The 25502-nt window shown below is 43.6% G+C and overlaps 2 protein-coding genes across 3 annotated transcripts in view; both read right to left on the bottom strand.

Annotated features, from left to right (window-relative positions):
- Positions 1–1654, bottom strand: part of LOC309969675 (activator of 90 kDa heat shock protein ATPase homolog 2) — a 29024-nt gene extending 27370 nt beyond the window's left edge. For both annotated transcript variants that reach the window (XM_082851540.1, XM_082851541.1), the window contains exons 1-2: positions 1500–1654; positions 114–304 (exon numbers count right to left, since the gene is read on the bottom strand). In XM_082851540.1, coding sequence (XP_082707666.1) covers positions 114–304; positions 1500–1579 — 271 coding nt within the window. In that variant the 5' untranslated portion in view covers positions 1580–1654. The remainder of the gene's footprint in view (positions 1–113; positions 305–1499) is intronic.
- Positions 1655–19265: 17611 nt separating this feature from the next.
- Positions 19266–21265, bottom strand: LOC309969655 (uncharacterized protein C2orf74; the record flags this gene model as incomplete). The annotated part of the gene is given in 5 exon segments (XM_082851496.1): positions 19266–19439; positions 20257–20413; positions 20824–20937; positions 21170–21183; positions 21185–21265. Coding segments are annotated over 5 exon segments (540 nt in total).
- Between the last annotated feature and the right edge of the window lie 4237 nt (positions 21266–25502).

Genomic DNA, 25502 nt, shown 5'->3' with positions numbered 1-25502 from the left:
AGGGCCCCATAGCAGGAGTTCTAAATTTATCTGTTGAATGAATGACTAATGAATCAACCAACTCTGCCCCAACACAGCCCCCAGCCCCACCTGTACCTGGAGGACCCTGTTACCTTTCCAGCCCAGTTTGATGTTCCACTCATAGAAGAAAATCAGCTTTCCTTTGCGGCTGCTGCAGGAAGCCTCGCCTTCCACCTGCTTCAGCTCACTGATCTCGCAACGGCCAGCCTCATTCTCCACAGCAATGCCCACCAGGAGCTCACGGAGCTTCCCCTTGGACCAGCTGGTGGCATCCCGCTCTGTCCTAACGAGGGCCAGAAGAAGGGCAGAGCTGTGGATGGAAGCCCCCACTGGTGTCCACACGCCCACACTGGGGAATCAGGGTAATGCCCTGGCCCAGTCCAGATCAGCCCAATTCCTCTCAAGCAGCTGTTGGGTGGTACTTTGTCTTAAAAACACTGGTTTATTTGGGGGAAAGGAGGTCTCGAAATCTCACCTGGTGGAAATGGAGGGGTAAAGCCTGGGCCACATGAAAAGGTAATTATAACTGAAATAACTTTTATCGTAATAAGACAAATTATCAAGTGTTTTCACACAGATACTATCTCACACAATCTTCCCAAATAATGTTCCCATTTAAAGGGGTGGAAATGAGCAGAGAGAAGTCCATTAAGTGTCCACGGTGACAAGGCTGGGAAAGGAGAGGTCAGCTCTTCCTAACCCCAAGCCAGGACTCCCCCAGGGAAGGATGCCCTCACAGGCTAAGGCTTTGCTCTGCCCTGGACCTGCCTCAGCATCACCTTGATGGCCTTGAGATAGCACAGCCCTCAGAGGAGCAGAGCAGAGAACATCACTTCCTGAAGCCCTGACTGAAGAGTGAGGGGCAAAAATCAGCCCAAGCTCCATATGAGATAGAAAAAGGATGGGTAACTAGTAAGAACTCCTGGAAGGCAGGGCTCACCAGAGACTCATGAAGTTAGATGTGGAGTTGAGATCCAAATTCCTGTTCTTTCCAATACATACGTAACACACACACACACACACACACACACACACACTTTCTACCTTCATTTTAACTCCCCCAAACTTCAAGGGGCTGGGGGGGAGGGGCGGCGCGGGGAGAGCTTCTAAGGTCAGAGACTGCCGAAGCTGAAGCGGTAAGTCAAGAATGACTTCTATTCCTGGGACCCAACCCAACTTTCAAAAAGAGGAAAGTGAAGTCCCAGAGCCGGTGCAGATAAGACACCGGGTCTTCAGGCTCCAAGGGCTCCGCAAGCCCTGAGGCTAATGACGAGCATCTGCACCTGTGCAGCCCCCAACCCTCCCCACTCCCCCGGCCCGGGGCCCACCACAGCCCGGGAGGCGCCCCGAGACACCCGGCCGCCCCTGCACCCGGGTTACAGGGCGCCGGGCGCTCGCAGAGGGTCCCCACCCCCACCCCGCCGGCTCCGGAGGGAGGAGGCCCAGACGCCGCGGCCCCGGCCCCTGCCCGGCCGCACCAGTGCCAGTTGTTCACGTTGGTCCCGTCCTCCCGCTCCTCCACGATCCAGCGCGGGTCTCCCTGGCCCCACCTGGCCATGTCTGCGCCGCGGCGCGGCCTCAGCGGAGAACAAGGAAGAGCCGCGGCAGCGCTACAGCTCCGTCGCCGACGTTTCCGGCCTTCGAGCCCAAGATCAGAGCGTTCGCAGCGCCCAGAAAGTGCCAGAAATCCCCGCCCCCTGCGCCACCCGGCCCCGCCCGCCCCGCTCGCCCCGCTCGCCCCGCTGCGGAGCTCCGGGAGAGCTGGAGCGGGGCTGTTTCCGAGGGGCGGGGGCGCGGGGCGGGGCCCGGAGGGTGGAGGGGGCGGGGGGCGTCTGGGCTCAGGAAGCCCGCCCCCGGGAGGGGGTTGGGCCCGAGGCGGGTGCGGGCCAGGAGGGGAGGGGTCGGGGCCCAGGAGACCCGCGTGGGGGGCGGCGGTGGGTAGGCTAAGGGCCCGAGCCACGGCGCTGGGCTGGGGGCGACCTGGGAGGCCGGGTGGGGTTTGCGGAGGCCTTGGGCCCTGCCGCGGGTCTCGCAAGTGCACGGGCTGGGGAAGGCCGGACGCCTCTCAACGGTTCGTTATTATTACTGCAGCGACGACCTTCAGTGCTGGCAAGCGGGGCGTTGAGTAAGGGGCGCCTGAGAGTTGCACCGGGGCTGCAGACAGGAAACGGCCGTCGGGCTGCCACCGGCAGTGCTGACGGTGTTCGGTCCTCTCGAGGACACGACCCTCGCGAGCACTTGGTCACCCTGTTTGCTGTGCGACCGACTTGCAGAGGTCGGAGCGCGCCCACGATGCGAGGCGGAGGTGGTCTCGGCGGAGCGCGCCGTGTTTACACCGTATTCGTTTTCTGTTGAAAGTTCCTACGGAGTTGGTGCACTCTGGCTCTCTCCTGGACGCCAAGTCTCACGCCTTTCCGCCACCTGTCCAAGTAGCACGAGCTACCAAGTTCCCAGTTACTTCGGGAATGTTTACATTTTATTCATGTAATAGTCCTTTCTAGATGACAAAAGAATGTGATAGCAAGCGTATATTACTGCAGTTCGATTCAATTTTACAAAAGTTAAGTGGATATTAATGATTCCTTTAACGAATTTTCACCTTTCAGCAAAAACTTTGCGCCAACTATTTGGGAAATGTTGCTGACAGGTCTGTGGATATTTATTTAGCAGGCAGAACAGGTATGGAATTTTGGAAGTCTGGAAGTACCTCACTGTTCTGTTCCACTGTGATGGACTGTCCTCTGCCTGTGGTCTGTTCTCCTCAATGAAATAAACTGGTAGAGAATACTTTTCTCCATTTGCTTACTGGAGCTACTACATTCTAACGTCATTTTCCAAAAAGCTACAACAGTTTTGTAAGCAGACTGTTTACCAAGTGTTTTGACCCCCAAACAAAATGACATTTTGATTTCACCTTTTACACTTTACTTCACCAAACGCATGGACAACTAACACAAGGTATCAGATAGAAAAGAATTGTATGGGCAATACTAGTGGGTACTGTTTTCTTGTGAATTTTATCCAGTTCATAAAGAATATTACCAATGGAACAGCACATAGTGAGATATGTATCATTGGAACCTGGGGTAAGACTTACAAGAAAACTTACGGTATATGAAGTATTGAGAGTAGTCAAAATCAGAGGGACAGAACAGTGTTGCCAGGGGCTGCGGGGAGAGGGAAGTGGGGAGTTATTGTTTAGTGGGTATAGAATTTCAGTTTTACAAGATGAAACAAATTCTGAAGATGGAGGGTGGTGATGGTAGCACAACATTATGAATGTACTTAACACCACTGAACTGTACACATAATGGTTACAATGGTAAATTTTTAATGTGTATTTTACCACAATAAAAAAATTTTCGAAAAACAACCTCTAAATCAATGAGTAAAATGTTGCTGGGGAAGAGGATAATCATGAAATATGGAGGTATATCAAACATACCCCTGCTCAGTTTACTTACTAACTACATTCAAAAGGGAAAAGTAATCTTTACAAAGGAGAAATCTGGCAACTAACCACCTTAACCAAATGGTCAAACTCAGCATCAATGGAGCAAACTGACATGTGTACACCATCACCTAAGTAGCATTCCTGCCAAAAATGCTTATTCTGAATCTAATCATGAGGAAACAATCAGAAAAGTCCAAATTGAGGGAAATTCTGCAAAATGGATCTGGCCTAAACTCTACAAAAATAAACATTTCATGAATATCAAAAGAAGACTAAAGAGAGGTGGCAATAGATGCAATGCTTGATCCTAAATGAGCTCCTGGATCCAAAACAAACAGTTTAAAATGACATAATTGGGGAAATTTAAATTGCATTTCAGACTGCATACTGGATAATGTTGTATCAATGTTAAATCTTCTGAGCAGTTAAACTTTGGTTACAAACAAGAGCATTCTTGTTCTTTGGAGATTACATGCTGAAATATTTATAGGTAAATTGTCATGATGTCTGCAATTAACTCAGAGAAAAGCAGATAAAGCAAGGTGGCAAAGGTTGACACCTGGTGAATCCAGGTGAAGTGTATCTGAGGGTTCCTTGAACTATTCTTGCAACTCTTCTGTAAGTTTGAGATTATCTTCAAAAGAAAAATTGGGGGGAAAATTGAGTCAAAACATCTTCAGGGTCAAAGCATGGGTTGTAGCCTTTTGTAACCATCCAGTACTAGGGTGGGTAAAAATTACACCACAACATTTATCGAGCATCTACTGTGTGTCCAAGTCTGCTGTATGCTGGAGTGATCACGAAAATAAGACATGGGGCTCAGGCAGCAGTGGAGGAGACGAGTGTGAATTCACCTTCATGGTAAATCCAGTGTGCCCTGGGAGCACAGAGGAGAAAGTGCCTAATTCTCCCTAGGGGAGTGTGGTGCTTGTGTAGTTCTCTTCTCAGAGGAGGCTTATAGAGTGAGGACTCTTGTCTTCAAGAGAGCAAAGGGGAGCAGCAAGTGCCCAGGCACAGAAGCATGGAGAAGCATACTGCACCAAGGGGGCTCTAACAGTCATGTAAGGGGGGCTACAGGAGATGAGGCTGCAAGGGGGCAAATTGCCCCCTCATGAAAGGTCTCATTTGCCCTGCTGAGTATTGTGGACTTTGTTCTGTAGGCAACAGGAAAACACTGAGGTGATCTAAATGGAGAAATGACGTGATCGGACTTGTGTTTTAGAAAAATCATTCTTAGGACAATTTGAACAATGGACAGGAGTGGGATAAAAACTGGAAGGGGGGATATTTGTCAGAGTGGAGAGGAGGTGACAGATCTGAGAGGCATTAAAAGTGGAACCCGTGATATGGGAGTGCAGTGGAGGAAGTGTTTTTCAGAGCCTGGGACTTGCACCTTGCTTAATCACCATCATTCTGAGAGACTAGAATGAAAAGAGGCTGGCGGAGGGCTTAGGTGATAACCCTGGAGATCAGCATGCAGGGGATGGGCAGAAAAATGGAGCCTGAAAAGGGAAACCGAAAGAAGGAGGAAGAAAACAGAGAAGACATTTGATCATGGGAGCCAAGGGTCGGGATGGAGGGAGAGGTCAGCAGTGTTAGACGTGGAAGACGGCAAGTAGGATAATAAAGAAATTGTTCTTTGGATTTGACAGGAGGGCCATTGGGCCCTTTGCAGCGAGCAGTTTCAGTGAACGACTGGGGCAGAAGCCGGGTCACAGTGGACAGAGGAAGTGAGAAAGTTGAGACCATGCTTTCAAAATGTTTGACAGGGTCTTCCCTGGTGGCGCAGTGGTTGAGAGTCCGCCTGCCTATGCAGGGGACACGGGTTCGTGCCCCAGTCCGGGAAGATCCCACATGCCACGGAGCGGCTGGGCCTGTGAGCCATGGCCGCTGAGCCTGCGCGTCCGGAGCCTGTGCTCCGCAACGGGAGAGGCCACAACAGTGAGAGGCCCGCATACCGCAAAAAAAAAAAAAAAAATGTTTGACAGGATGCGTAAGAGAAATGGACAGTAGCTGGATACGGATATGGAGTGAAAGGAGATTTTGCCTTTTCCTTTTAAATGTTTTCACATGCTGATGGGGACTAGCTGGTGAAAAGAGGGCCAGGTGGTAAAGCAAATCCCCAGAAGCAATGGGAAGAGACGAGTCCAAAAGCAGGTGGGGCTCATCCTGGGATAGGAAGACCCAAGGAGAAAGGATAAGGATGGATGTTTCTATAGCAAGCTTGGTTTTGATCAGTTTGATTTGGGGAGAGGGAGAAGAAATGAATGAGGTGGCAAGTTGGACAACTTCAGGTGGCATCTCACCTGCAGCAAAGTGAGGGTGATGACACTGACAGGCTTTGGGGGAAGAAATGCAAAATGCTGTAAGAATGTCTTTTTTCCCATAACCCATCTATACCAGGGTAAGACCAAATCATTGTCACCTTTTCTAAACACGCCTGCACCACACTTTCTGTCTAGTGACAGAAGAAAAGATTGTATCCAGGATTGACTTTCGTTAGCAATGCACTAGAATCAGGACTTTGATTCAAGTTTCACACCACAACAGGTCTATAAGAGGTAAGATTCTGCTTTTATGGAAGTCACCACTCTATTTCTAAAATTCTGATGCCTATCTCTCAGTTTAGTTTAATTGCATTAATATTTATTCACCAGTATGCACGCCTGCCCCCCACCCCGCCAGAGCTCGTAGTGCGCCTGTGTTGCTCTCGGGCTCTGAGCTGTGCCCAGCACACAGTAGGCACCAGGAAATGTTTGTTTGGATAACTGAATGGAAAAGGGAACGAATATTTCTCAAACCTGTCTTTCCAACCTATTAGTAGGCTGTAAAAACAGTTCAACAGGCATCCACCATCAGTGTTATCTCAATGAAAGAGAATAGAGTTTAAATACTAGAGTGATTACATGTGGTAAAGGTAAACATTGCTTCTTAAATCATCACATGTGTGGGGTATGTTATGATTATATTGAGTGAGTTTGTTGTTGTTGTTTAGGTTTGGGTTTTTTTTTAGTGTTTGAAAGCCACTGTTGCAGCAAACACAAAGGTAGGTATGATAGCTTACAACTAACTGTTGACCTGTTTTTGCGCATTGTAGAATCCCCAGTGCCTAGCACACAGCAGATCTCAATAAATACTGGTTGCATGAATGGGGGCAGGGGTAAGAAGGGGAGAAATTAAAAGGATTTATTTTTTCATGGTTCCCACAGATGAGTTTATATAATAACACTAGGGACTATTTAGCACAGGAATTTCCTGTCTTTAGCTTTTCCATATGCTGTAGATTGAACAAGTCTGTTATACTCTCTAACTTCAGTTTGCATGTCTATTATTAGCCTTTTTCAACTAGGGCTCCTCATATGAACTGCAGAACACAAAATGACTTGAGTGACTATTTTCTTGATTCTTCCCAGGATGGTATATAAGTAGTATCATTCTTAATACATAGGGGGAAACAATATTGGTTGAATGAATCATTTCATAGGAGTAAAAGAAGACGTTGGTTGAAGAGATATGAAAGGAGAGAACTGGGCTTTGAAGGTAGAAATGGGAGAGGTCGGTCCAGACCAAAGAAGAAAAGCATTAGCAAAGATGTGAAAGTCAGGAAAGTAACTAGGGGGAAGTAGGCTGGACACAAATGGAATGGGCACTAAGACTGAAATGAGGACATTTTGAGGAAGGTGTGAAAGCCAGTGTGAAGAGTCTTTTTACACCAATGTGAAGGAAATGTGTTCTGAGTTGTATCTCCCATAGCAGCATCAGACCACGCTGGCAGGCTCTGCAGCCCTGTGCTTGGATCCAGGTCTTGACTCTGCCACTTACCAGCTGAGTGACCTTGGGCAAATTCCCTAACCTCTTTGTACTTCATCACCTCTTTGTACTTTGTAAAATGGGGATAGTATTACTACCTATCTGTATTACCATTAGATTCAAGTGCTAGTAACAAAGTAGCAATAACAGAATAATACAAGATAGCCTTTTCCTTTCATGTAAAAATAGGCAGTCCATGGTGAATATGGAAGATATACAATCATCAGGAACCTGAGCCTACATTAGCAATCCTCACCACATGGCTTCCATATCAGGGTCCAGTTCCAGTCAACACAACCACATTCTAACCAGAAGGAAAAAGAAAAACCAAGAGTACATCCTCAACTTGTAAGACATGTCCCAGCACTTCTGCTTAGATCCTATTGGCCAGAACACGTCACATGGCAACACCTAGCAAAGAAGGCTGGGAAGTATTATCCTTATTCTAGTCAGCCATGTGCCCAGCCAACATTTGGAAGTTCCGTTCCCAAAGAAGGGAAGAAGAGATATTGGGGGAAAACTAGCAGTGTTTGCCACCCAACCTCATAGGTAAAGGGATTAATACAACTAAAGCTCTTAGAACAGTTCCAGGCATGAAGGAAGCAGTTAAAAATGTTTTTGTCTTATCCTCACCCTCCCTGGCTGGTCTCCTTTACTCCCAAACACAAGCTACCACCAAACTCCAAACACTCCTCAATTGACACTTCTAGATTTACCAGCCAAGCCAGGAGACTCCTAGAGGCAATATTCCTGTCAAGGGAGTCCTGCATCTTGCAGTAATGGTATCCTTGCCAATTCAGACATTAGTTAGGAGCACCCTGAGGGCAGCCTTGGCACAAATGCAGCAGTGACTCAGAGAACAGCAGCAGGGCTGACCCTCAATTATGCATCCTGCCCAGGAGATCTGAGAGGTACATTTTCCTCTGTCACTTTACACCCCAGTTTTACATAGCTTCTCTAATAGGATACAAACCAGGCTTCTATAGCAAGAGACTCTCCCCACCCCCATCCCCCATCCCCCATCCCCCAAAGTGGCTTAAACCAGTTGGAAGTTTATTTCTTTCTCACTAGTGGTTTAGGACCAGTGGAAGCTGGGTGTGTGGGGCTTTCAAATTGTATGTTGTTGCTCTGCCATTTCTGAGATGCTACCCTCATCTGCTTTGTCAAAGATGGCTCACAACCACTTCCCTATTCTTACTTGCAGGAAGAGGGAAAGATAAAAGGCAGGTGTGCTTCTCTTCTTTCAAGGGCATGACTCAGAAATTGAGACATCACTGCTAGGCTCACCTCAGTGGCCATAACTTAGTCACACACTCCCAGATAAAATATAGAGGAGGGAGTTGTTAATAAAGGAAGACGAGTAGAATGGACATTTGGAGAATAACTTACAAGCCCTGGCTCACTGCCACATCCCTGAGCCTGCTTCTCCTCTTGTTCCCCTCCTGGCTTCCCTCTGTAGGCCTGTGGGCAACATCACCTATCATCCAAGGGCTGGATGTTCTATTCATCTGTGCTCCACCCTGCCCTTGTCTCCAGAGCTCCATCCCACATAGCTCAAGGGGGCACCGTCCATGGTGCTGTCTACACTTCACAACAAGTTGTACAATAAGGCAACCTTGCTTATCCCTCACAGTTGACAGCCTATCAAGTCTACCTTCAGTGTTTTTCTTGAATCATTTTTTCCTTTATTCCGTCCCACCCTATTTTGCTCTGGGTCTTCACTTTTTACTGCATGGCTCTTTACAATGTCTTTGCTAATGGTCTCCCTGCCCCTACTAGTTCCTTTCCTCTCCAATCTATGTGACTCCCTGCCTGCATCCTGTACAGCAGCCACATTCTGGGGCTCTCCAACACATCTGTACCTCTGCATTTTCAAGACCCTCTGCCTTTCCTCTCTCGCCTCCTTCACCAAGACTTTGCTCTAATATTTTCCTCTGCAAAACTTTCTTTGATGTCTCCTTCACCTCTCAGACAGTCACACTTCCCTCTACCAGTACATTATATCATAGCATTATAATCACATCACACATTTTAATAGCTCTGAAATCAGAGGGCATCTTCAATTGGCAGTGCCCTTGACCTCTATTGAAGTCAAGTTCTCCCAGAGAGGACTGCCCAGTCAACCAAGGCAGTACCGACCAGAGACTCTGGTAGACAGCCTCTAGGATGACCATCAACAGCCTCTGCTTCTTGGGCTTCATGTCCTTGTGTATCTCCTTCCCTTGAGTGTGGGCTGGACCTAGCGACTTGTTTCCAATGAATAGAGTACAGCCGAAGTCATGGCATGTCCTTTCCAGGATAAGGTTGCCAAAACCCTGCTCATCTTCTTGTTCATTCTGGCTGCCTGTCTCTGAGAACTTGCTAGAGAAAGCCAGCGAGTTTATACATTAGTAAAGTTTTTCAAGTGTATCATAGAGTAAATTCCAGGCAGTGGGGTTGCTAGCTCTAAAGGTGCTTAATATTGACAGAAACTGCCCAGTTATCTTCCAGAGAGACTTACCAACTTATACACCTATTTATGCTTTTCCCCATCTCTTTATCAGTGTTATCCATCTTTCTAATATTTGACAGCTTGATAGATTAAAAAATTCACACCTTATTGTTTGATTTGAATTTAATTATGAAATCAGGATGAGCATTTAAAATTTTTGGCCATTTATTTTTCTGCCTATACATATTATCTTTGCCTATTTAATTTTATTTATTTTTGGCCATGCAACGCAGCTTGCAGGATCTTAATTCCCTGACCAGGGATTGAAACTGGGCCCTGGCAGTGAAAGCACCAAGTCCTAACCACTGGAATGCCAGGGAACTCCCCTCTTTGCCCATTTTAAAATTAAGTAATTTATATTTTTCTTATTCCTTTGGGTGAAATAATTCTTATGGCCCTGAGTGCTCTTAATAATTTCTTTATAAATATGGAAATCATCCTTTTGTCATAAGTGTTTTTAAAAATAGGCTTTCCCAGAGAACTAGAACAAAAAATTTAAAAATGTGTATGGAAACACAAAAGACCCCAAATGGCCAAAGCAATTCTGAGAAAGAAAAACAGAGCTGGAGTCAGGCTCCCTGACTTCAGACTATACTACGAAGCTACAGTAAACAAAACAGTATGGTACTGGCACAAAAACAAAAATATAGATCAATGCAACAGGATAGAAAGCCCAGAAATAAACCCATGCATCTATGGTCAATTAATCTATAGCAAAGGAGACAAGAATATACAATGGAGAAAATGCAGTCTCTTCAATAAGTGGTGCTGGAAAAACTGGACAGCTAGATGTAACAGAATGAAAGTAGAACACTCTCTAACACCATACACAAAAATAAACTCAAAATGGATTAAAAACCTACATGTAAGATTGGATACTATAAAACTATTAGCGGAAAACAAAGGCAAGACACTCTTTCCCATAAATCACAACAATATCTGTTCAGATCCACCTCCTAGAGTAATGAAAATAAAAACAAAACTAAACAAATGGGACCTAATTAAACTTAAAAGCTTTTGAATAGCAAAGGAAACCATAAGCAAAACAAAAAGACAACCCACAGAATGGGAGAAAATATTAGCAAACGAAGCAACAAACAGGAATTAATCTCTATAATATACCAACAGCCCATACAGCTCAATATCAAAAAAAAAAAAATCCAATCAAAAAATGGGCAGAAAAAAAAAATGGACAGAAGATCCAAATAGACATTTCTCCAAAGACATACAGATGGCCAAAAAGCACATGAAAAGATGCTCAACATCACTGATTATTAGAGAAATGCAAATCAAAACTACAGTAAGGTATCACCTCACATTGGTCAGAATGGCCATCATAAAAAGTCTACAAACAATAAATGCTGGAGAGGGTGTGGAGAAAAGGGAACCCTCCTACACTGTTGGTGGGAATGCAAATTGGTACAACCACTATGCAGGACTGTATGGAGGTTCCTTAAAAAACTAAAACTAGAACTACCATATGATCCAGCAATCCCACTCCTGAACACATATCTGGAAAAAAACATAATTCGAGAAAATACATGCACCCCTATGTTCATTGCAGCACTATTTACAATAGCCAAGACATGGAAGCCACCTAAATGTCCATCAACAGATGAATGGATAAAGAAGATGTGGTACATATATACAATGCAGTATTACTCAGGCTTAAAAAAGAGTGAAATAATGCCATTTGCAGCAACATGGATGAACCTAGAGATTATCATGCTAAGTGAAGTCACACAAACATAAATATTATATGACATCACATATATGGAATCATAAAAGATGATACAGGGACTTCCCTGGTGGTCCAGTGGTTAAGACTCCGCACTCCCAACGCAGGGGGCCCGGGTTCGATCCCTGATTGGGGAACTAGATCCCACATGCTGCAACTAAAATATCCTGCATGCCGCAACAAAATATCCTGCATGCCGCAACAAAAGATCCTGCATGCCACAACTAAAGATCCCGCACATGGCAACAAAGATCCCGCATGCCGCAACTAAGACCTGGCGCCGCCAAATAAATAAATATTAAAAAAAATAAAAAGATGATACAAATGAATTTACTTACAAAACAGAAACAGACTCAAGACTTTGAAAACGAACTTATGGTTACCAAAGGGGAAAGGTGGAGGGGAGGGATAAATTAGGAGTTTGGGATTAACATATACACACCACTATATATAAAATAGATAATCAACAAGAGCCTACTGTATGGCACAGGAAACTCTACTCGATATTCTGTAAAACCTACATGGGAAAAAATCTGAAAAAGAATGGATATATGTATATGTATAGCTGAATCACTTTGTTCTACACCTGAAACTAACACAACATTGTAAATCAACTATACCCCAATATAAAATAAAATTTTTTTTAATTTTATTAAAAAATAGGCTTTTCCAGCATAATAATCACCAAAATCAATGGTGCTGGAGCCAAGGATATGTGGCCCTGTGTTTGGTGGAATAGTGACATACAGTGGGATTGATAAAATGCATAAATGAATGGAGCATAATGGGAACCAGGTTTCTCACTACTGGAGAAGGAAATTATGGAGCAGGTGTAGCTAGAGTAGACCTTGCTGGATTGGAATTGGAAGTATTGGTATAAGCTCATGATCTTTCGTAAGGATAGATAGCTATAGATATTGATATTTTGGTGGTTTTAAAGTAGGTCCAGGGCTTCCCTGGTGGCTCAGTGGTTAAGAATCCACCTGCCAATGGAGGGGGCACAGGTTCAAGCCCTGGTCCAGCAAGAGCTCACATGCTGGGTAGCAACTAAGCCCATGCGCCACAACGACTGAGCCTGCACTCTAGAGCCCGCGAGCCACAACTACTGAAGACTGCGCACCTAGAGCCCGTGCTCTGAAACAAGAGAAGCCACCGCAGTGAGAAGCCCGCTCACCTCAACAAAGAGTAGCCCCCGCTCGCTGCAACTAGAGAAAGCCCTTGCACAGCAACAAAGACCCAACACAGTCAAAAATAAATAAATAAATAAATAAAGTAGGTCCACATTTTGGTGGGTTTTTCTTTTACTCTCTTCCGTTCAAAGGTAGAGCATAATCTCCTTGCCCTTGAATGTGGGCTGAACTTAATGCCTAGGTGACCCCCAATACTAGGTCATGAAAAGGATACAGCATTCACCTTCTCTCTCTCTCTCTCTCTCTCTCTCTCTCTCTGCTTGACTGTGGAACCCAGTCACCAACTTGTGAGGAAGCCAGGGTCCCATGGACAGGCCATACATAGGTGTTCCAGTGACAGCTCCTGAGCTGACAGCCAGCAGCAACTGCCACATATGTGAATGAACAACCTTTGGATGATTGCAGCCCCAAGGACCCAAACATCATGGCGCAGAGAAAGTCATTCCCCACTGTACCCACTTTGAATTCCTGGCCTCATAAACCATGAGAGACAATACAGAATTATTAATTACTTAAGTCACTGAGGGTAATTTGTTACATAGCAATAGATAATTAATACATATTATATGTCTGCATATATGTGTACTATGTGTTTGTACATACATATATTTCCTACCTCTGTCCACTGAGAGAGTCTAGAAACAATGATAACTCAGGGGTAATGAACATACCTAGTGTGCAGATCTTGTTTTCGGAATACCAGTCTCCCCTAAAGAAATAGCGGATTCAGGGTCTGGGGCAGAGAAAGTACAAGATGAACTTGGAACATCCTGTACAGCAAAGTGCTTAAGTATGTCTAAAGGACCAAGAGCCAACTTGAAGGGGTCCCCACTGGCCATATCTGGGAACATATGAGCATCCAAATAAATAATGATTGTAAAGGATTATAACCCACTGAATAAAACAGGAATCTAAAAGTTCATACTGATATATTGAAAGAATGAATGAATGAATAGGAGAGAAGGGAGAGCCTTCCTTTCAGTAGACTTCCAACTAATATTGTTTATTAATAAGTAAAAACTACTTATTAACCTGACAGGGGAGAAATCTGACAAACACCATCTCAACCTTGTGGTAAAAATTAAACTACATCAATACATATGACAGCACATGCCTCCTGATATGATGCACTGAGATCACAGGATCACCTATGGAATATTCCTGCCAAAGATACATGACCTGAACCTAATCATGAAGAAACATCAGGCAGATTTCCCTGGTTGCACAGTGGTTAGGAATCCGCCTGCCAATGCAGAGGACATGGGTTCAAGCCCTGGTCCGGGAAGATCCCACATGCCGCGGAACAACTAAGCCTGTGCTGAGCCTGCGCTCTGAGCCCGCGAGCCACAGCTACTGAGCCCGCGTGCCACAACTACTGATGCCCACGCCTAGAGCCCGAGCTCTGCAACAAGAGAAGCCACTGCAATGAGAAGCCCGTGCACCACAACGAAGAGTAGCCCCCACTCGCCGCAACTAGAGAAAGCCTGTGCGCAGCAATGAACCCTACACAGCCAAAAATAAATAAATACATAAATACATTAAAAAAAAAAAAAAGAATCCGCCTGCCAATGCAGGGGACATGGGTTCGATCCCTGGTCCGGGAAGATCCCAAATGCCGTGGAGCAACTAAGCCCCTGCGCCACGACTACTGAGCCTGCATTCTAGAGCCCGCACTCTAGAGCCCGCGCTGAGCAGCGAGAGAAGCCACTGCAATGAGAAGCCTGCGCACCACACGAAGAGTAACCCCCGCTCACTGCAACTAGAGAAAGCCCACGCACGCAGCAATGAAGACCCAATGCAGCCAAAAACAAATACATTTATTTTAAAAAATAAAGTCTTTATAAAAAAGAAAGAAAGAAAGAAACATCGGACAAACCCAACAATGAGGGACATGCTACAAAGTAACTGATCTGTAATCTTCAAAAGTGTCAAGGTCAGGGGCTTCCCTGGTGGCGCAGTGGTTGAGAGTCCACCTGCCGATGCAGGGGACATGGGTTCGTGCCCCGGTCCAGGAGGATCCCACATGCCGCGGAGCGGCTAGGCCCGTGAGCCATGGCCGCTGAGCCTGCGCGTCCGGAGCCTGTGCTCTGCACGGGAGAGGCCACAGCAGTGAGAGGCCCGCGTACCGCAAAAAAAAGTGTCAAGGTCAGAAAAGTCAAGGAAAGTCTGAGGAACTGGTCCAAATTGAAGAGACTAGAGACATGACAGCTAAACAGAAAGCGTTATCCTGAACCGGATCCTTGACCTATAAAGAATATAACTGGGACAACCAGCAAATTTTGAATGAGGCCTGTCAATTAGATGGCAATAGTGTATCAGCGTTAATTGATGGATGGCCTTGGTTATGTGCATGTCCCAGTTTGTAGGAAATATATGCTGAAGTGCTAAGGCTGACTGATATAGTGTATTTGCATCTTACTCTCAAATGCTTTAAGCATGAATTTTATGGAGAGAGAGAATGATAAAACAAATGTGTTTAACTGCTAACTGGGGAATCTGAGTGAAAGCATACAGTTCTTTGTACTACTCTTGCAACTTTTCTGTAAATTTGAAATGATTTAAATATAAAACTTTTTTTTAAAATAGGCTTTCCCAGTTTGTTGTTTGTCTTTTGACTTTATTTTTTCCTAAACAGAAGTTTTTGTAAAAATACTCTAATTTACCAAGCTTTTCCCTTTTGGCTTTTGGGTGATATGTCTTGCTTGGGTAATCATTTGAAGAAGGTCCCTGAGTCCACAGCTAATTAAAGAGGAAAGGTGGTGAGTTTGATCCCACTTCTACAAGAGAAACACCAATGGGCATTGAGAAGGAAAGCTCAGCTTTTAACTGGACCCATAGCTTAGCAGATGGAAACGGGGAGTCCTACCGCTTTGCTGCCCCCTGGGTATCTTCAGTTGAATTTCTGGTGGACACCTCAAATTTGGCAGAGCTATCCCTTCAACTAGTCACCTCTCTGGACATTCCTATCTCTGACAGTCAGATATCCAAACTCAGGAGTCACTTTTTTTTTTTTTTTTTTTTACGGTACGCGGGCCCCTCACTACTGTGGCCTCTCCCATTGCGGAGCACAGGCTCCGCACGCGCAGGCTCAGCGGCCATGGCTCACGGGCCCAGCCGCTCTGCGGCATGTGGGATCTTCCCGGACCGGGGCACGAACCCGTGTCCCCTGCATCGGCAGGCGGACTCTCAACCACTGCGCCACCAGGGAAGCCCAGGAGTCACTTTTGTGTCCTCTCATTTTTCCCATATCTAGCCAGAAATTGACATTCTTTACTCCTGGTGTTCTGCCACCTCCCTATTCCAGACCCTCGTCCTTCAACCCTGAATTGTCACTAGAGTAACATGCATTCATCTCCAAGTTGCTACTCATCAATAACCTAATCCTGTAGAAGAGTTCTCAGGGACACCCCCTACCTTAACTGCCTTAAATTGTTTATTATACACAGTGTTACTTTAAACCATGTAGAAACATAAAACTGGACATCAACTCATTCTTAGAGCTCTCATTCAATTCTAAACTCAAAACAAATTTACAAATAAAATACAAACAAAAGTATAAAACTAATAAAATTCAAATTAACATTTAGTTAATTTGATTCACCCCGTAGTTGTGGCACCATGGATTGGCTCTTCTGGAATTCCATGTGCCTGTACGATCATGGGCACTGATGGTCAATTTTCCCACTATTTTCTTCTACTGGAAGTTTTACAAAACCTCAGCTAGTACAGTCCGTCACCAGGAAATTGGCCTTCACTTTGACATAGATGCATCATTTATGGATTCATTCCTTCTCTACTCTTTTCTTGTTAATGACAAAGTAACTTGGTTTTATAAATATGGACTCATATACAGGCAATGAAACCATGACATCATATGGGAATACTCAGCTATAAATGGTCATCTAGCTATGTCTGAAATTTCTTAGAATTTTAAATATTCAGAGCAACATTATTCAAATAGACAAAAGGTGAAGCAATACAAGTGTCCATCAAAAGATAAATGAATAAACAAATGAATAAACAAAATGTGGGATATGCATACACATGGAATATTATTCAGGCAATAAAAGGAAGGAAACTCTGACACATGGATAAAACTTGAGGACATTATGCTGGGTGAAAGAAGCTGGTCACAAAAGGGCAAATACTGTGATTCCACTTGTATGAGGTGCTTAGTCAAATTCGTAGAGATAGAAAGTACATTGGTGGTTACCAGGGGCTGGGGTGGTGGGGAATGAGGAGTTCATGTTTAATGGGTACAGAGTTAGAGTTTTGCAAAATGAAGAGTTCTGCGGATGGATGTGATAGCTATACAATGTGAGTGTACTTAATATTACTTAACTGTGCACTTAAGATGGTAAATTTTCTGTGTATTATGGACAAAGGATTAATCTCCAAAATATATAAACAGCTCATGCAGCTCAATATTGAAAAAACAAACAACCCAATTAAAAAATGGGCAGAAGACCGAAATAGACATTTCTCCAAAGAAGACATACAGATGGCCAAAAAGCACATGAAAAGCTGCTCAACATCACTAATTATTAGAGATATGCAAATCAAAACTCCAATGAGGTATCACCTCACACCAGTCAGAAGGGGCATCATCAGAAAATCCACAAACAACAAATGCTGGAGTGGGTGTGGAGAAAAGGGAACCCTCTTGCACTGTTGGTGGGAATGTAAATTGATACAGCCACTATGGAGAACAGTATGCAGGTTCCTTAAAAAACTAAAAATAGAATTACCATATGACCCAGCAATCCCACTACTGGGCATATACCCAGAGAAAACCATAACTCAAAAAGATACATGTACCTCAATGTTCATTGCAGCACTATTTACAATAGCCAGGTCATGGAAGCAACCTAAATGCCCATCGACAGATGAATGGATATAGAAGATGTGGCACATATATACAATGGAATATTACTCAGCCATAAAACGGAACAAAATTGGGTCATTTGTAGAGACGGGGATGGATCTAGAAACTGTCATACAGAGTGAAGTCAGAAAGAGAAAAACAAATATCGTATATCAACGCATATATGTGGAACCTAGAAAAATGGTACAGATGAACCGGTTTGCAGGGCAGAAATGGAGACACAGATGTAGAGAACAAACGTATGGACACAAAGTGGGGAAAGCGGGGGGTGGGGTGGGGGTGGGGGTAGGATGAATTGGGAGGTTGGGATTGACGTGTATACACTAATATGTATAAAATAGATAACTAATAAGAACCTGCTGTATAAAAAATAAATAAACTTCAAAAAACATTTCTGTGTAGTTTACAATTAAAAATTAAAAAAAAATTTAATGTTACCATCAAGTGAAAGATCAATATTTTTAAGTGCCTGTAGACAACTCCCAGGCTCTGAATGAGTATTTCTGTAGACCCTCCCCCAGCGAACACTGCTCTACTCCATTCTCCACCCTATACCTCTAGTCCGGGATCCTCAGGGTTACCTTCCTCTGACCCCTCACTACACTTTGTTGTTACCTTTCAACTCTCCTCAATGCCAGCCTGGCTCCAGCTAACTGGTGCCCACCAAACTCAATACACCTTCTCACCTCTTTGCCTTGGCTTGTGCCTGTCGCCATTGGAAATACACTCTTCCCTCTGCTTGTATGAGACAATCTTTCCATCCCGTTAAGTCCCTTCTCCTCCCCACAGTGGAATGGTCCCAGACCACAGGGACTTCTCCCCATCAAAGGGTGTCAATACTCCCCATTTAGCATTAATCACACATTCTAAATTATTTTATCACTTATTCGCCCAATCACTCAATAAATATTTATTAAGTGTATGCCGTATACGTGACAATGCGCTAGGCCCCTGAATCAAATGCTATGTTTTCTGCTTTTTACCTCTCTCATAGCCCCTTACGTATCTTACAGATGTTTACTGCAATGGTTTGGATGATGTTGTACTGGTCTGTACTGTCATATTCCACGTATGAAAAGGAAATTTTAAACTACTGAAATCAAGAATAGTATAATCTCAGGATTTGCCTAAGTAACAGGATATTCTGTCAGTTGATGGTAGTTGTTTTGGTATCGATCTTAAAAAGCAGTTGTCAGGACAAAAAAGGTTTCAGGACTGAATTCAAAGGGAATTATATAGTAGGAGACGCTACATGAAAGTTTCCATGATGATAGCAGTAATGTTATTTGGTCATAAATGTCTGTGATCAAAGCATCAAGAACCTGTGCTGTTTCCAAAGTCCCCCTTGAATATTATTTACCTAAAAGACATCTGCACAAACACAAATAACTTTATTCACATGTTAGAACAGTGTTTGAGTAGACAAAGTTTTAAGGACACAATACAATCAATTTCTTGAGCTCAGATTTGAGTTTTTAAAAAAATCTGTATTCAAGCTCTGGGTATTCTACTTATAGAATTTTGCACATACTCCACCTCTTTTGCACAAAGGTGAAATACTACCTGTATTTACTTAATTCCCCATTATTTTGCTGTTTCAACATGATTTTGTACCCCCAGCCATTTCATTGCTAGTCTAAGGTTGCATCTCTTTCACTCTCAGCCTTTTTTGTGCTTCATTTTCTCTCTTTATGTAATCGAGTATAGCTTCGAGCTATAGGATTGTCCTTTCCAAGGTCCACAACAATTACCTCCCTAGAAAATGTCACTCCTTTTAAAGGTCTTTTATGGTTATCAACAACTGAAGGACTTCCAGTGACAGGTATGGGTGGTTTTTGCAAATAGTCATTCTGTAAGAGAATGGAACAAATAGTACAAATGATCAATTTATGAATGCAAGAGCCCTGCTTTTAAAAATATAGGTTATATGTACCTTGTTAGTGAGAAACAGAAAAAGGATTTCTAAATGATATAGGAAAGCAGTAGTAATCCATCATGATCTAATTTTCATATTTCTATGGTTATAAAAGCACACATTGCTATATTCAAATAGCCGTTGGTGACATGTGTTACTCTCTCTACAAAGCAGTCAAACCCAAGAGCCACCTGGACCATCATTCTGTCTCCAACTGGCCATGGGTCTTATGTTGGGAGGGCACGTGAGTTGTTCTTATTAGGGAGCCCCAAACATGGAGCTCAAGAAGGCCCTGGCAATGTTTACAGGCTGTTGTAGAAGGAGCCTGGAAGTAGAACAGGCATTTGGGGTCTGGTCCTGAGCTCAGCCATGGTGGAGAAGTGACTTTGAACAATGCATCTTATTTTCTCATTTGTAACATGAGAGCGTTGGATCCCCAAATGATCTCCAAGGCCTCTTCCAGTTCTAACATCTTAGGATTCTGAGTAAAGCAAAATGAAGGAGAATTATTAAGAAAACCACAAATGTAAGAATGAAGATGGAACAAGTGTCCAGGCATGGCATGTGTAACTGACTTAACAAAATGAAGCAATAAGCTAAGAAGAATGTTTTAGATGACTGTGAACATTGCACTCCTTCCAGATACAAACCTAAGTTACAGACAAGACCATCCTTCATTATACCTAGCCAAGGAATTTACCTCTTCTGCAATCAAACTCTAAATGCCCCTTAAGAGTAGAAAAGCCCATCACCTCTTGACCATTTTCTCCAGCATTCTCAGCCCTTTGCTTCTCTTTTATTTTGTCCTCCTCTTCATCTTTCACATCCTCTCCATTTCCTAAGGGTGTGGCCACCACTGCTTTACTCTGTCTCTGGACAAGAATGCCAGGCCTCGTGGGTACAAGAGTCGTAGAAAATCAATCAGCAAGGTTCTTGGTTTTTTTTTTTTTTTAATTTATTTATTTTTATTTTGGGCTGTGTTGGGTCTTCGTTTCTGTGCGGGGGCTTTCTCTAGTTGTGGCAAGTGGGGGCCACTCTTCATCGCGGTGCGCGGGCCTCTCCCTGTCGTGGCCTCTCCTGTTGCAGAGCACAGGCTCCAGACGCGCAGGCTCAGTAGTTGTGGCTCACGGGCCTAGCTGCTCCGCGGCATGTGGGATCTTCCCAGACCAGGGCTCGAACCCGTGTCCCCTGCATTAGCAGGCAGATTCTCAACCACTGAGCCACCAGGGAAGCCCGAAGGTTTTTAAAATTCATACATCTTAGCCACCATTATCACACACAAAAATGGCGTTCTACCACAGTCTAAGATGCAGACCTACTTTTCTTCGTCTCCTGAATTGTTCATCTCTGTATTAGCAGCTGTACAATCTTCACCTCCATTAGCATCTATACAAGGACCTTTTTCTGTCTCTTCATCTGTCCTGCTTTGGGAACTGAAATCAAAAATGAAAAAATTTGGAAAAGAAAGAATGGTCTTGATGTTAAGGCTTGGAAAGGAACTTCACTTTTAAACAGGAAATTAGCATTTCTAAAACCCTGAAATAGGAAAAACAGATAGCTACAGCCTTATTATTTGCTGCATTTTAAATTGTTTTATATTATTTCTAGATACATTTACTAGTGTGACTTTAAATCTGATCCCAATTTATCAGCATGGATTTATACCATTTATATAAAAAAAACCACCAATAAAAAGAAGATGCAACTGAGGCAAATTAGAAGGATGACGAAGAAAGTGAATGCTGTGGTTTCAAAGCTCATAGGGTTAGCTAGAAGACTCATCCACTCTCACAGTCACAGATCATCCAGATATACTTTTCCAGCTCAGTTTGAATGTAGTTCTCTTGTTCTTTAAATTTTCTGGAAACAGAAGAATAAAAGGGTGCTTTCATTGTTGTTCTTTGGATCCGCTTCATCAGATATGCTCTGCTTGCTTTGGTGGCGTGGACTCACACGGGTTAATTTCTCTCCACAAACATGGTAGGGGCTGAGGTGGCTAGAGGGGAGACTGAGCTGGGGCGCGTGGGACTCAGCCCACCTCCCCTCACCCCAAAACTATCAGAATTCAGACGACAGAGGAATTGGAGCAGCTGGAGCCGAGCCCAGCTCCCCATTCTTTCTTCTGCAGTGACATCATAGAATCATGGAACCGTTGAGTTAGAGGGATCAGAGCACCAGGCCAACCCCACCCATCACCTGAAGTCAGAAGAACCACGAAACTCCCCCCTGGGCGGCAGTCTATCTGTCCTCCCCTCTGAGAGGTCCGGAGTGGCTTTGGATAAGGATTTTCTTCCTACACTCGAAATACCATCTCTCCTTTCTTAACCTGAGCCTATGTTACTGTTTCTTTCACAGACCATGAACAATCAGTCCACTTCCTTCTTATATAATTCCTCTCCACAGCCCTGTGGTCAGTAATCGACTTACTTCACAATGGTGTTCTCTCCAGGCTAACTAGCCCACGTCCTTCAGATCCCACATCATCGGACGTTAATTCCTGGACATACAAAAAAGGTGGCAGCTCTGGAGGCCAGAGCTGAAGAAGCAGGAGTAGAATAAGATGATCAGAGTAAAGACGACCCCCCGCCTGACCTAACTTCAGGTGAGTAAGTGATGCCCATGACAAGGACGGGGAGAGTAGTGCTAGGATTTTCTGAGAACAGGAGGATATAAGGAGCATGGCAGCTGCTGCCAACCATGTCTGAAAAAGTCCAAAGGTGAGCCCTGGGGGTTTCTGGGCTGCAGTGACACTGGCTCTTCTCTAGAGGGGCAGGGACATTGATTTCTTTATCTTTGAATTCTCCACCAAGTCAGAACCTGCAAATTCCATAAATGTTGAATGAATGCGTGTGTGCGTGTGTGTGTGTGTATAGAGTTTGTTGGAGGGCTCAGGCCAAAGCTGATTTTGCAGAATATGTGAACATATGAATGTGAATTTTTGCAGAATTTTTGGAGGCTTCCTCCAGCTAAAGCTCCCAGATGAAGACTCAGAGCCTGTCTCACCCTCCTTACACTACGCTGCTGCCAGACTGAGATTTTAAGAGCCCAAATCTTCTCATGTCTCATGTATTCTAGTAACGCACATTGGTAATATTTTATATCTACCTACTGGTGGTTGCACAGGTCCAGATATACATAAAAACCCATCAAACTGTGTGCTTAAGATTAGTGCACTTCATGTGCACTATGGGGTGGATATTATACCTGAATAAAAAGGTATAATTTTTCATCCCTGTGCCTACATTTGAGTGTGTGTGGTGCAAAGAGTAATGCGGGACTAGAGTGCACTCTTGCTGGTTGGCTCTGTCTCCAAGATTGTTTGCTGCACATAACACATATTCTGAGACCAGGGACCTTTGGCAAGAATACAGTAGTAGCAAAAAGTAAGGGCTGGTAAGACTGCATCATTAGGGCTTTCTTTCACTGAATGCGGCTTGCAAACAGATATCCTAAATTGTTAGTTAACATAATTCTGAATATGTGTAGTTAATATAATTAGAGTATAGTTAATACAAATTCTGAAAACTGGAAGGTTATCAAACTTTGGTCTCTAAATCACACTTTAAATGCATTGGACTGTAAACTTTGTGATGCCATGGAATCTTACTCAGAGATAGGTCTGCAGAACCTAACACAGTGTGCCTTACACACAGAAGGCATGTGCTCAAAGGTTATTTGTAGTGGAACATTACTACCAATTCTACAGAAATAAAAAATATTCTAAGAGAGTATTATGAACAATTGTATGCTAACAAACTGAATAACCTAGATGAAATGGAAAACTTCCTAGAAACAAAAAACCTACCAAGGCTGAGTCATGAAGAAATAGAAAATCTGAATAGAACTATAATAAGCAGGCTGAATCAACAAACAAACAACCTCCCAACAAAGAAAAGTCCTGGACCAGATGGTTTCACTGAGGAATACTATCAAACAATTAAAGAAGAACAAACATCAATGTTTCTCAAACTAATCCAAAAAACTTGAAGAAAAAGGAATACTTCCTAACTCATTCTATAAGACCAGCATTACCTTGATACCAAAGCCAGGCAAAGATACCACCAAAAAAAAAAAAAAAAAAAAAAAGCCTAAAGACCAATATCTCTCATGAATATTGAAGCAAAAATCCCCAACAAAGTAATAGCAAACTGAATTTAGCAGCAGAATATTAAAAGGATTATACACCATGACCAAGTGGGACTTATTCTTAGAATGCAAAGATAGTTCAACATATAAAAATCAACATAATACACCACATTAATACACTTCATTAATGGAATGAAGGGGAGGAAATGATCATCTCGATGAAGGAAAGGCATTCACCAAAATTTACCATCCTTTCATGATAAAACACTCAACAAAGTAGGAATAGAAGGAAACGACCCCAACATAGTAAAGGCCATATATAGAAACCCCACAGCTAATATCATACCCAATGGTGAGAAAATATTTGCAAATCATATATTTGATAACAGATTAATATCTAGAATATATACAGAACTCCTATAACTCAACAACAACAATAACAAAATCCAATTCATATATGGGCAAAGAACTTGATTAGATGTTTCTCCAAAGAAGATATACTAATGGTCAACAAGTACATGAAAAGATGCAACATCACTAATCATTAAGGAGCTAATCAAAATCACAATGAGATATCACCTCACACCCCATTAAAGGGCTATTATGAAAAAACAAAACCAAGTGTTGGTAAGGATGTGGAGAAATTGGAACTCTTGTGCATTGCTGTTGCAAATGTAAAATGGTGCAGTCACCGTGGAAAACAGTATGTCAGTTCTTCAAAAAATTAAACACAGAATTCCATATGATCCAGCAATTCTACTTCTGAGTATATACACAAATGAAGTAAAAGCAGGGACTCCAATGGCACACCCATGTTCATAGCAGGATTATTCACTATACCCAAAAGGTAGAAACAACTAAAGTATGCATCGACAGGTAAGTGGATAAACAAAATGTGGCATACACATACAATGGAACGCTGTACAGCCTTAAAAAGGAATGAAATTTTGGTACGCTACACGTGGATGAACAGGTGAAGGCATTATGCTAAGTGAAGTAAGCCAGATACAAAAGGACACATATTGCATGAGTCCACTTATATCACATTCCTAGAATAGTCAAATTCATAGATACAGAAAATAGAGTAGTGGTTACCAGGTGCTGGGGCGAGGGGGAAATGGTGAGTTATTGTTTAATGGATATAGAGTTTCAGTTTGGGATGGTGGAAGAGTTCTGGAGATGGATGGTGGTGATGGTTACACAGCAATGTGAATGTACTTAATGCCACTGAACTGTACACTGAAAAATGGTTAAAATGGTCAATTTTGTGTTGCATATATTTTATCACAATTTTAAAAAACTATTTGTGCAAAAAAGGAAGGGTAACTCATCTGTAAAGTGGCCTGGTATAAGGCAGGCACAGGAGAAACAAGACACCCAGCACATAGAGATCTTGTTTCAACCTCCATCCATTTGCTCAGTTTGTTTCCCCACTGTAATTGTCCTCCCCCTACCTCGGCCCTTTATGTGTCCCCACCTCTAAATCCTCCAAGACTTGGTTCTTGGACCCCTCTTCCACGATGTCATCACCACCCACTGGCCTTCCTTCCTTCTTGCTTTCGCTCAGTGACACACATTGTCACCTGCCTGCATCCCAAACCCTTGTCCCGTTCAGCTCCAGCCACAGACATGCCTCCCCCTCCTGCCTTCAGTCTCCTTTGGGGCGGTGGCCAGAGGATATGGACTCCTGGCAACAGGGTCCACAGCAATTTGTGCTCCAGATGGGTCCAGGGTGCATGTAAATCCCCAGCCACCTCCCTAAGGCCTTGATCCATGTGATCTGGTGAGCTCCTCTGACAAAGTATGATCCCTGAATTGCAGGATCAAGATGAGGACATTCAGAGCACCCACAAGTCACAGCTGCCTGAACTTGGAAATCAGGAATGAGCACAGGACTCAGGCCTGGCTGATC

Source organism: Leucopleurus acutus, assembly GCF_964270905.1.
Source record: "Leucopleurus acutus genome assembly, chromosome: 12".
Classification (NCBI taxonomy): Eukaryota; Metazoa; Chordata; class Mammalia; order Artiodactyla; family Delphinidae; genus Leucopleurus; species Leucopleurus acutus.
The sequence above is the reverse complement of the archived record's forward strand: the minus strand, read 5'-3'. Positions and strand labels throughout refer to the sequence as shown.